The 13,206-nt window shown below is 38.4% G+C and overlaps 1 protein-coding gene across 6 annotated transcripts in view; it reads left to right on the top strand.

Moving 5' to 3' along the window:
- The window catches only part of PAN3 (poly(A) specific ribonuclease subunit PAN3), a 131,147-nt gene that overhangs the window by 108,273 nt on the left and 9,668 nt on the right, over positions 1-13,206 (top strand). For 5 of the 6 annotated variants that reach the window (XM_053900675.1, XM_053900674.1, XM_053900671.1 and 2 more), the window contains 5 exons: positions 912-1,077; positions 2,225-2,315; positions 6,761-6,900; positions 9,651-9,780; positions 10,208-10,272. In XM_053900675.1, coding sequence (XP_053756650.1) covers positions 912-1,077; positions 2,225-2,315; positions 6,761-6,900; positions 9,651-9,780; positions 10,208-10,272 — 592 coding nt within the window. Of the gene's footprint in view, positions 1-911; positions 1,078-2,224; positions 3,756-6,760; positions 6,901-9,650; positions 9,781-10,207; positions 10,273-13,206 lie in introns of those variants that run through there. The other variant, XM_053900677.1, reaches the window with a different exon arrangement.

Here is a 13,206-nt window from a genome sequence, read left to right as displayed (position 1 = left end):
TTAAATTTATGTGGCTCCTTTTCCACTGATATGTAAGTGACCCAGAAAATAGTATCAAGAAGCACTGAGGGGCACCTGGCTGGCTCAGTCGGTTGAGCATCTGACTCTTGATTTTGGCTCAGGTCATGATCCCAGGATTGTGGGATCGAGCCCCGCAGTGGCATTGGGCTCTCTGCCGACTTGGAGGCTGCTTAGGATTCTCTCTGTCTCTCTCTCTCTGTGTCTCTCTCTCTCTCTCTCTCTCTCTCTCTCTCTCTCATTACAAAAGAAGAGGAAGCACTTAAACGAGTTGGTAGAATCAAAATGATTACTGTCATGGTAGATCAGATTATTTTTGTGTTTCATTATTAGACATAAGTGATATTCAGGTTTTTACGTTTATATTTTTATGAGTCAGATGTCATCCTAACTAACATGGCTGTAAGAGAGGAGATGAACAGTTTAAGGAGAATAAGAAAACATTCAGCATCAATGATAGTAGAGGCTTTTATTTTTCTTTCAAGGCATAGAATGAGCAGTTTTCACCTGCCTGAACAATAACATAGGCCAGGATTATCCACATTTTAAGTAAAATAATATCCATCATTCCTGTTTTTAATCAGAATTTACATTTATTTGGTTCACATTAAATATAAATCCTTTAATTTTCTTTATTGTTCAGTAATTACAAGGTTCACAGAAAACATTTCAGTGAGAGTTGTGCTGCTGCTGACAGCATAAAGGTATAATCTCATGAATAGGAAGTTGGGGGTCTCTTCTTACTAACAGACTGAACTTAAATTTTATGTGTATGTATATATTGACAAGTTGTGCCATGATGCATGGATTTTCTTTGTTAACTTTGGTTCGACTTCTTTAGTCTTTTAGTTGATTACTTAAAAGGTGTCATTTTTTATTTATTTGCTGTATAGGTCAACATGATGGACCATTACCCAGACAGCATGCCGGATTATTGCCAGAATCTCTTATTTGGGCCTATATTGTCCAACTGAGTTCTGCGTTGCGTACCATTCACACAGCAGGTTTGGCGTGTCGAGTTATGGACCCAACAAAGATTCTGATAACTGGCAAAACAAGGTACCACCATTTTGAGTTTTGGCTTCTTCATTGAGCATCTAACCTGTGACAGTTTAGTAAACAAAGCATGATGATTCGTTTAATTCTACCTTTTCGTATATTCCATCCAGAAGAACTGCTGTGACTTTGAGTCCATTTGTAAGTTAAAAAAAAAAAATGTTGAATTCTTAAGAATACAATGCCTGGTCATTAACCAGGAATCATGTAAAAGTTTGGGACGTATACATAGTTAGGGTCAGGGGCTGGATGTAGAAGTGATATCCGTATACCTTTTCTGTGTACAACCGTGGTTCTCCGACTGTAGCACGAAACAGAATTGCCTGGAGGGCTCATTAACAAGCACACGTGATGGGGCTCCACTCCCAGAGTTCTCCTTCAGTGAATCTGAAGTGGGGCCTGCGAATTTATATTTCCATCAAGTTCTCATGCGATACTGTTGCTGCTCATTGGGTCCAGTGCTTTGAGGACCACTGATACCAAGTTAAGGAGCACAGCCCTTGACTTCACCAGAGTTTTATTTGAGTTGCTGTGATTTTGAGACTTCTCTTGGACAGCATAACACAACGAGCTCAAGGTCTGGTACCTGGTTAGCCAGGTTCATCATACCGAGTCTCCTTAGTTGCTGTCTGTATGATCCTGAGCAAATTCTGTAACTTCTGTGTGTGCAGCAACCATAGAAGACTATTGGTGTCTCTACTTTCCACACTTACAAGGCACCTGTGTCGTGAGATTATTGAGAGGATTAAATGACTAATACATGTAAAACCGAATGATCAATACACGTGAATGGTGCCTAATACATCTTCAGTAAATGTTAGAAAGCTAATTAGTTCTCTTTCGTGAATGAATCACTGATAAAGTAGCAGCTTGGTGTGGTGAAAAGACCACTCGCCTGGTAGTCGAAGGTGTGAGTAACAGTCCAGTCCTGGCCTTATCAGTTACTGACTTGTACACCCGTAGGCCTATCGTTTGGTATCTGTGAGCCTTAATTTCCTCATCTCTAAAATGGTGGTTGAAAGAGGTTATATGGGGGTAGGATAGGGGGTTAGACTAGATAAGATTCTGAGATCCTTCCTAATATAGGAAATGTTGAACTTTTTTAAAATCTCAGTTTAATAATTTTGTTTAAATTCTCTGGTCTTTAAAGGTTGCGAGTAAATTGTGTTGGAGTTTTTGATGTTTTAACATTTGATAACAGTCAGAATAATAATCCATTGGCATTAATGGCGCAGTACCAGGTGAGTAAGAGTGAACATGGACACTTAATAACTTAAGGCTTTTTTTCTAAGATTTTGTTTATTTGGGAGTGGGGCTTTTAAGTCTAGATTTCAGTTTATTCTGGGGGTGTCTCTAGGTCAGCTTTGAACATGTATTTCTTAATCACTGCCGTGTGTAGTGCAGAGTCCTTATCAGTTGGAATGCAGAGAGTTAACGACAGTGTCAGAGACTAAGCGTTCGGAGGAAAATATGTTTATGTGGTCGGGAAAGTCCTCAACATAGATTAAAACAGAGTAATTGGCGAATAGATCATATTCAGTGACATTTTACTTTTTTTCCCACTTGTTTAATGTGTTAAAATCACAGGTGTTATTTTTACTCTTAGATACTGCCCCACCACCAATCCACACATTTTAGAAATATTTTCGAAGGACTATTGTTGTATCGACATGTTCTAAATAATTTTTCTTTTGCGTACTCCCTTCTTTTACACGATCAGAATCTGGTTCTAGTCTAGTCATAATCCTAGCATAGGTTTAGGCCCCTCTATGTTCTTCGTCTTAGCTGTTCGTTTCATACTTCTTGATAAATACAAGGCGTGAGAGAATAAGAGCCTGTCTCTGCAAGGAACGTTAAGTGTAGTTGCTTTTGCCTAATTGCTCTGTGCAGGTGATGTGTACATAAAGTAAATATTTCAGGTCATTTCGTCTGTATTGCAATACTTCACATCTTTTTGGAGGATATGCAGCTGCCATTTTAAGACCGTATTATTCATTCTTTTTGTGTTAAGAAATTTTTGGTGTCTCTCAACATTTACTAACCTCTAGAGGTCTGATATAAGGCAGAATCTCTTAATTATGTGGAAAGTCCAGGAGAAAAACACTTCACCTTTTCTTTGCCCTTCTCGTTGCAACTTCTTTAGTTTAAATCTTTGAGAGATTTTAGTTCGCTGAATTATAAGCCAAAGTTTCTGAACAAAAAGGAAGAGAGAGAATGAGAAGTAGAGTCTGAGTGATGCCTAGTGATCCAGTTCATGCGTAAACCTCTTTTCCCGCTGGCCCGGGGACAGTGTAGTCCCCGAGAGGTAGAGCCACACTCATCACGTTGAGCTGTATGGGTTGGAAGTGGACGTGACCCATCTTCCCCCCTCCCCCCAGCTAAACTGGGCGGCAGCCAAGCTGTCCTGGTTGGTAGCGCCATCTAGTGGGCGGCGCACAGAAGAATCTGACTGCCTTTTTCTGCCAGCAGCAGTCTGCCTCAGGGGGGTTGCTCTGTTCCTCTTTCTTTTCTAGGTGGTTCTTAGCTACTTTCCTTCTTCTGTCTTCCACCTAGTGCCTGACTGGCTCTGAACAATTTTCTTCTTGATCTCTGCTTCTAAGAGAGACTAAGTATTGGCTGTTAAAATACACATCCAGGAAAATTTTGGAGGAGAAATCAGACACTGTTTGGAACTAGTGTCATCTAACAAGAATCTGGAAACCCCATGTCCACATTAAAAGACGAAACACCTTGCAGTTTTGTTTTTTTACACGTTCAGCATTACACTATGTCATTCTTGTCTCTTCTGAATAGAGTTCCTTTTTTTAAAAGAAAATTCTAGTATAAGGCTGGTTTGATTTTGGTTTTCTGTGAGTACTATAGCAGTATTATTTTCCATTTTTTCTTTGTAGAGGTACATCATTTCAGTTACATTAGTGACAGGTAGTTACCTTGAAAAACTCTTTTGAAGGAAAAGTAATCCCAGAGTTCCAAACAAACAACTCTTCAGTAAGCACTTGGGGCAGTTGATTGGTAAATTAGGAGCTGCCTGCTGCTTTCAACCAGTTGTCACCTTCCCTTTATTTTCCAGCAATAAAAGGATATCTCAGGTTTTCTTCTTTTTCTTTTTTTTTCCTTAATTTTTGGGGGGTGGGTTATGTATGTGTGGAAGATTTTTCACACAGCTTATAGTAAGGTAAAGGAGAGAATTAAAGATAGTCCCAAGTGGGGGATTGTGATTTTACGGAGAAGAGGGTACATGAGAAAGGAGTGCATTGTTTCTTGTAGTCTATTTTTCATAGTCTGTTTCAGACACGTGAATAGAGACTGACTTTCAGTAAAGTGGACATAAGTAGAGCCATAGATAGAATCAGAAAAATCAAGAAATCAAGAATCAGGAAGAAACTGAAAATGAGTGGGGGGAAAACCTCCAGAATTCAACAAATGGGGGGAAAAACCAGATGGAGGTAAGAAGCAAAATAACAAATGGAAAATTATTTAGCTGGCAAATAAGGAAAGGAGAGTTATTGGGCTTTTATGATGCTGAACTCTCTTAATTTTAAGCAGGACGTCATTAACCTCTTACTTAAAAACAGATCCGTTCTAATTTAATCTGGATTATGTGACCTGTAGACTTTATTTCTAAACGTGCGTATTCCACCTTGAGTCAGCTTTAGAAAGTGGTGGGACGCACTCAAAAATCAGATGTTCTTATTTTAAAAACCCATCCAGTCCTTCGGCTGTCTTGGACTTTTGTTTTCCTGGCTCATACTAGGGAATACCGGAATGTTCTAGGTGGGAGGTTTAGTTACAGCATCAATTGAGGGTGGAGCTAAACTGAAAATTCTGTTGTTTTAAGGGTTTGGGAGGCTGTGTGTTGGTACGTGCTGCTCAGACACCTGATAAATAATAGCAACGTTCAGTGTGCTTTGCTGAGGATATTGGATTGAAACACTTAGAGAAATTTACAGTTCGCATTTACATGTACCAATTTGTCTTGACCAAGATTTTTATGGTTTCATTACTATAACTCGGAATGTTTTACTTGATCCTGAGAATGACTGAGGGGAATCCTTCTTGGGTTCATTCATGGCAGTGCCCTTCCGAGAACAGAAATGATCGAACAGTAATAGCGCTCCCTCCCGTGCCACCCTACCTCCTCCCTTTCTGGGCTCCTAAGTCTGTACCACAAGTGAAGTTTTAAAAAGTTTCTTTGACATGAATCCTTGGCATCTCTTACCACAATGGAGTCAAAGTAGTTTTTCTAATCCGTTTTCCCACCGATTATAATAGGGTCTCCTGTTCAGAGCGTCAAATTCACAAATGCTAGTACCGAATGAATTTTTGAATTTGAACTTTTTAATGTTAGTAATGGAGTTTGGCTTCTTTATACTTTCTTATTTGCGTAAAATGTTGAGGATAGCTGTAGTGTGCTAAAGTTTCATTAGTGACTGTCTTGAAATATTTGCCTGTTTTGCAACTATACTATGTATAAACATTCCACAAAACCAGTGGTTCTCCATCCTGACTTCATTATCAGAACTGTGGTGGAAGCTTTGAAAAACACTAACACCTAGATCTTAACCCAGACTAATAATACCAGAATTGGAGTGAAGGGATAGCTACAGGGTTACTTCTTCTGTTTGATGTTTTTAAGCTCCTCAGGTGATTTTAATGTATAGCTAGCTTTGAAAACTCCTTTTACTAGACCAGTATTCAGTAAATGTATCCAATATTTGAGATCAGGTCTCAGATTTTGAAGATTTACAGAAGTTTTCTGTCAAAATTACTTCAAATGATTTTATTTAACTCGGAGCTATTCCATTCTCCTAGGCATAAAATTATTAATAGTTACCTGCCAAGAAGGGCCACTTGGGATAACCATTCTGTTTCCTGGAGTTAGACAGGTAATAGAGAGCTTACCTCAATGTAGCCAGCTATCTTTGAAAATCCTTTTAGAGCAAAAGCCTCACAGTGGTAAATCATAAAAAAATAGATAGGTAAATAGAGAAAGAAAGAGAGAGAGGAAGAAAGAAAGAAAAGAAAAGAAAGACAAAGAAACCAGGTGGTTACAGAGCTCAAAGATCTGTTAATAATGTGAGTAAAAATGGGCTATTTGGAAATAAGGGCAGATGGGATGTCATTGGGGTTGGCAGCATTCTCGATGTTCTAAAGAGCATACCCTGAAATCAGGTAATAGTTATGTTACATTCTGAATAATGGAGTAACTTTTCTTCAAATAATTCTTCAAACTCCCACTGTATTTGGGGCATGATGGAAAGTGAGAGAGGGGCATGTTATAGATTGTAATGATCGTAGTCAGGTGAATATGTGGTAACCAGCCTTACTAATAAGAATGTCAGCTCTATCTAAATAATTTTTTTTTTTAATTTTGAAGCAACAATTCTGTAGCTGGCATATGAATTGCTTAGAGTATAGCCCTAACTACATTTATCAGAATTACCTGGGTGCTTTAAAAATGTTGGGCCTGCTCCCCCAGACTTACCGAATGAGAATCTCTGGTAGAGAGGCTCAGGAAGCCCCTTCAAGCTCCCAGGTGACTCTGAGCACCAATATTGGAGAATCCTGTGCTGAATTTTGCAGCTTCTTTGTAAAGGTGCTTTTTCCGTGCAGGCAGTAGTGTCACTGTGTTAAATTTGTACGTATAAAATAAAAATTAAAAGTTATATTTATTCTTTCATGTCAGCAAGCAGATCTGATATCATTAGGAAAAGTTGTGTTGGCTTTGGCTTGCAACTCTTTGGCAGGAATTCAGCGAGAGAATTTACAGAAAGCCATGGAACTGGTGACAATCAACTACTCCTCTGACCTGAAGAATCTGATTCTGTAAGTTGTAATACACAATTAAACATATATGATGATCGTATGAGATAAGACAGCTTTTTTCCACACAGGCCTTTTAAGAGGGCTTCTATTTATTATTTTAGTTCCTACTGTTCAAAATCAGGCAAAACACAGTTAAACACTTTTAATTTCTTTATTTTTATTGTTAAGTGTATATTTCCTTGAATAAATTCATGAACCAATGTGTTTAGTTACTGATGTTTTAAATGTTTGGTCAGAGGGTACCCAATGAGGTTGCATTGGTATTCACTAGCTACATATGACTTAGTTTAATTAAAATACAATAAAGTTAAAAATAAAGAAATCAATCTTGCACTGGCCACATTTCAAGAGCTCAAAAGCTTCATGTGGCTTCTGGCTAATATATCCCATCATTTCAGAAAATTCTGTCAGACAGTGCTGCTCTAGAGAGTGGTTGTTCTCTTTGTGCGAGCTGTCATAAATAAACCTCAGATGTAATCCAGTCACAGATTCTGTGGCCAAAACAGCCATTACGGAAAGCATGGATGTAAGGGTCCCAGGCTTCTACTCCAGTATCTCTAGACTCCCAAGAAGTCCTTGAAAGGCATTTGACTTAGGAGAGCCCCACTGTGGACTCCTGTCACCACAGGGGGACTTCTCCGTGTCTCAGACACATCTAACATCGGGGAATTCCAGAGGGTGGACCGCCATAATTCTTACTGTCATTAGAAGTGATTGTAGAGAACAGATGCTACGGTATCTCTTGAAATTTTTTCTATTATGTTCTAGAAGCAGCTGGAGCATATTGGTCCTTTTCAGTGCCTTAGTTTTCAGCTGTTCCTTCTGATTTTTCTGTGTCGTCTTGGAGGATTCAGTTTCTTTTTGGACTAGCTCTGGATACGAAATTGAGGGCTAGAGGATGGGGCTGCCCACTCGTACTTTGTTACACTGGCATAAGTGTCCTGCTTGTGACCGAGCACTGGAAGCCGGTGATTGCCTGCTTCCAGGGAATACTCACATGATTTCTCTTTCAAGTGAAAATATTTGTTTCACGTATTTTCACAGCAGCAATTCCTGGCCTTCATTTGCAACATCTCAAAGTAGTAATCTCCAAACTTCCTTTTTAAAAAGTTGAGAGTAAAGGATATAAATGTTACAAACTAGCCAGCCATACGTTAATAATTGTCAAAACTGGGCAAAGGGTACATGGACATCATTTGTTATAGTGTTCTCTCTACTTTTATGAATGTTTGAAATTTTCCTTAATCAAAAGTAAATTAAAAAGCCATACTTGCATGCTAAGTAACAACTTTATAGAGCGGTAAACCATGTATCAGGCACTTTCTAACTGATACAAATGAATTTTCCCAATAACCCTATAAGTTAGCTCCATTTTAGAGATGACAGAACTGAGGCTTAGAGAGGTAAAGTAACTTGTCAAAGTCACAAAGCTTGTAATAACTTTAAGTAGTTAGATGTAAATATGTCAGTAGTTACAGATAAATAGCTAAGGCATAGATTATCCACAGGAGGATTTTATTTAAAAAAGAATGCCTGTCCTGTGCCAGACCCTGAAGATACCTTGAACAAGATGAACAAAACCCCCCAACCTCTGGAGCTTCCACCCTGATGGGGAGGAGGTAACAAACATGGAAACATGTAAGATGTTGGCAGGTAGCGATAAGTCCCCTGAAGAAAATGGGGTAGAATTGTAAGCAGAGAGTGTGAGAGCAGGAGGCTCCCGTCCCAAGGGTGGTTAGGAAACGGCTCACCTGTCAGAATAGGCAGAAGTAGGTCATGGTCTTCTTTGTATTCTAGCAGGTCGCTTTTCGAAACGGATTTTTTTGGTTTTTGGGGGTTTTTTGGCCTCAGTTATAATGGTAGGAGAAATTGGCCTCTTCTGATATATGTTAGTGCGTGACAGTTTTTCCGAAATAAATAGATGATGACAACGGGTAAATGACGCTGTAGAGCAGAGGGCACCTTTCTAAAAAGTTGGAACCTTGTTTGAGCCCAGTGTGAGGCTCAAACCCACAAGATGTGGGATCGTGACCTGAGCCGAAGTCGGACGCTCAACCGACTGAGGCACCCAGGCGCCCCGACACAAATTATTTTGAAGAGCAAATGGAAAAATCTCTTCACCTACAACCGCCCCCTATTTCACCCCTCCAAAAAAGCTTGTTACAGTCTTTTCACGTCCCACTATTGTAAGGAAGGGTTTGAGAATGCAAACGGTGAGGTGTAACCATACTCAACTTTCCTTTTTCATTTTCATAATAGCAAAGATGTAGAGAAAGAGACATGTTTACAGTTTCTTCCATTGGCTCTTAAAATTTCCCAGAGAAATCATCAACGCTTAAAAGTGAGGTTGACTTGATGAAAAAAATCTTTTCGAATTGTATACACTACTGTGATGGCAGCAGAGATAGCTATGTGCTTGTGTGTCGTGTTTGTTTTTTTAAATTGCACAATTTGAGGGGCGCCTGGGTGGCTCAGTCGGTTGAGTATCTGACTCCGGCTCAGGTCATGATCTCGCCACGGCTTGTGAGTGAGTTCAAGCCCTGTGTCGGGCTCTGTGCTGGCAGCCTGGAGCCTGCTTCCGGTTCTGTGTCCTTTTCTCACTTTGCCCCTCCCCTGCTCATGCGCTCTCTCTCTCTCGCTCGCTCTCTCTCTCTCGCTCTCTCTCTCAAGAATAAATAAAACATTTTTTAAAAATTAAAAAAAAATTAAATTGCACATTTGGCGTTCAGGTGATTCTTTATTTTTGCTAGGTATTTGTTGACTGACCAAAACAGGATGCGAAGTGTAAATGACATCATGCCCATGATTGGTGCTCGATTTTATACTCAGTTGGATGCTGCTCAAATGAGAAATGATGTCATAGAGGAAGACCTTGCAAAGGTAAAGAGTTAAAAAAAGATATATACAATGACATCTGTATGTGCAAAGAGAAAACGGTAATTTTTGTGCTGAATTGGCTAGGATCGTTTACAGATATTTTTTAACTTTAAAAAAAATTTTTTTAAATTTCTTATGTCCTCTGGGCATTTGTGTTCTGCTTTTTGTTTGTGGCTTTGCTCCAGTTAATTGACAGAATATTGATTTTTTTTTTTTTCCCATGTAACTTTAACCATTCTTAAAAATGGCCAGCTGCATGATCATCTTCAGTATTGATATTGAATGAAATGGACATGTTACATTCAAAATGATTACCAAAAGGTGGGGGTATTAGGATTTACGGTTTAAAGGTAATATTGGTGTAGGATGCCAGGTTCATAAAATTTTGCTGGAATATTAACATTCTCTCTCTTTTTAAAATGTCTTATAGGAGGTTCAAAATGGAAGACTGTTTAGGCTTCTAGCAAAATTGGGAACAATCAATGAGAGGCCGGAGTAAGGATTTACAGTATTTTACAATATGATTTCAATCAAATGCACTAACAAGAATGAGTATACCTGATTCTTACTGGTTTTTTTGGAAAGAGAAAAATTCTCATGTGAAGTGACCTTAAGCCTGTTGGCAGCCATTAGGATGCTGTTTTTTACCTACAGCCTAGATGTGGTTGTTCTTAGGGATTCCACACACATACCCATACAGAAAAGAGACTGTTAGAAAGCTCCATTGTGGTTTGTGCATGAGGGAACATTTTATGACTGTCAGTACTGCCTCCACCCTGTCTCCTTTTTGAAGCTTGCTCAGTTCAGTTTACCTTAGTCAGATTAGAGATTTCAGACATGTCTAATTGTTGCATGCCCCTTATCTTCTATTTAAGAACATCACATGAACAATACATACAGCTGTCATATCAGTGACACTGGAAAGGCCTTGCCACCCTTCGTTATTTGTCATTTAGTTCTGCCTCATTTGTAAGTTAAAGTTTATCGTACGTTCAAGAAAGAAGGAGAGTTGACGTCTGTACTAAATAGTGATTGTCAAAGACAGGTTGAACAGTATTATAGCTACTTTCACTGTAGTATAAGTTCTGTTTCAGGAATGTTACCTCTGTTGATAGAGATAGGTGACACATAAATACTGCTTGAGGGATTTTGTTTTTGACCACAAAATTCATATTCACTTACCTTTCTTCACAGTTACAAAACTCAATTCGTATTTTCTCTGATAATGTTTCTAAATGAAGAGAAGATGACAGCAACAACAAAAACCCCCCCAAAAACCCTTCAAGTTGTTTCTTCTGGCATTTTTCTCTTTATTTAAAAATAATATGCTTGTGATACTATTGTTTGATTTTTTTTTTTTTAAGTATTTAACTCAGCTAATGACTTTGTCCTGTGTAGGATGAGGCTTTATCTTTCATACCCTCTTTCCTTAACTAAACATACACACACACACACTCACTCACTCACTCACTCACTCACTCACATTCTACCATTGAACCCATAAGTTTTGAGTTAAAAGTGTTGACATTAGTATAACAGGGTAAATACTGTTCATAGCTGCACCACAGAGTAAACCATGACTATATTTCCTTTCTTTTGTATTTTGTTTTTTGATTTTTGTTTTCCTCGGGTTAATAATTGCCTTATTATAGAACTCTAATAAGCAAATGAAAAAATATTGGCCACCACTTTATTCCAGACTTTTTGCCAGAGTTAACAAAACACCTTCCCATATGGTCAAAAATAGGTAACCTATCAGTTCCTTTTTTTTTCTCCCCCTTAGAGAAATTGCCCCCGGAGCCTCTGTCCTTCTGTTCCTATCTGGGCTGGTTGAGCTCTAAGCCTGCTCACACTCACACTTTAGAACTGGAGCTTCCCTTCACTATTATCCTGGGAATTCTCATTGTCTCTCCCTTTGTGTTGGATACCCTGTTTCTTGCTTTTTTCCTTGATTTATTCTTTTGATTTATTGGAGCACATCCTCCTGTAGCTTCCTGAGAAAGGTGAGTTTTTTGAGTCTTTGTAAGTCTGAAAATATCTTTATTCTATTTTTACACTTATTGACAGTATAACTGGGTATAAAATTCTAGACTGTCCTGGGAAAATTCTTTTTATTAATTTTGAATAGGTTAATATGAACCAGTTTTTTAAAACGTAGAAAAGGGTTTGCAGTGGGAAAAAATCTCTCACACCTGTAACATCCCCAGTCTCTCCCTTTTCTCCCACTAATCTTTATTTTATATTCTTCCTGAGTTACAATGATACATTCTTAATTCCTTTCATCCCCTCCTCACTTTTTAATATATACAAATTGTAAACCATGCAGTGTTCTGTATGTTACTTTTTCCTTATTAACTATATTTTGGAAATCTTTTTGTTTAGGTATGTTTAGTGTATACCAAACACTATTCTCAATAGTTTACAAATACGTCCCAACTCAATCCCCGTAACTACCTTGTGATACAGGTACTATTAGTCTTCTCGATTAACAGAGATGTGTGGGCATAGAGAGGTGAAATACCTTTTCCAGGGTCACATAATAAGTGAGCATCTGAGCCAGAATTCAAATCCAGACAGTATGGTTCCAGAGTCTATGCTCTTAACCACTATGCTATGCCTCCATAATTTATAGCCATGTAATAGTCCATTCTGTGGACATGCTATAATTTATTGCTCTAGTTCCTGATCAGTAGGCATTCGAGTTGTTTTTACTGTTTTGCTGGTATAATCAGTGCTGCAGGGACTGACTTATGCATACTTAATTGTATGTGTGCATAAAGATAGACCCAGTTGTGGTTGTTAGGTCTGTGGATATGTGACCGTAAACCCTTGCAGAGAGCCTTTTACCAACACTGCTTCTTCAAGCTTGTGGATTTTTGTCTACCTGATGGATGCGAAATTGAATCTCAGTGCAGTTTTATTTTGTACTTACTCTTAATGAGCATGTTGCTTGTCATTTTTATGTTTTTGATCTGTTTCTGTTTCCTTTTTTTTCTTTGTTCGTATTGTTGGCTCATTTTTATTTCCAGTTGAATTGTCTGTCATTTTGATTTATAGGAGCTGGAGAGATTTGTCCTTTTTGATCATTTTCTTTTTAATTTGTCATTTCTCTTTTGACTGCTCAGTTTTTTTTTCCATGCAGACATTTGTATACATAGTGTAACTGATCAAACTTCTTTTATCCTTTTGGGTTTTGAATCATAGAAAGGCCTTTTCTACAGGAATCTTCTCATTGTTTCTTCTAGCGTACTTACGGTTTTATTTTCTTCCCATATTAAATTTTTATGTATTTGGAATATTTATAGGATATAAGGTATGTATTCAGCTCCCCCACCCTTCCCTCTCAGAAGATGCTCCAGTGGCCCAAAAGCTATTTATTGAATAGTCTAGCTTTTCCCCACTGGTTTAAGACGGTACTTCTTTCACATT

This window comes from Panthera pardus, unplaced genomic scaffold (assembly GCF_024362965.1).
Source record: "Panthera pardus isolate Hobbes unplaced genomic scaffold, ASM2436296v1 HiC_scaffold_1, whole genome shotgun sequence".
NCBI classification, from domain to species: domain Eukaryota; kingdom Metazoa; phylum Chordata; class Mammalia; order Carnivora; family Felidae; genus Panthera; species Panthera pardus.
This window is presented reverse-complemented; position numbering and strand designations above follow the sequence as displayed.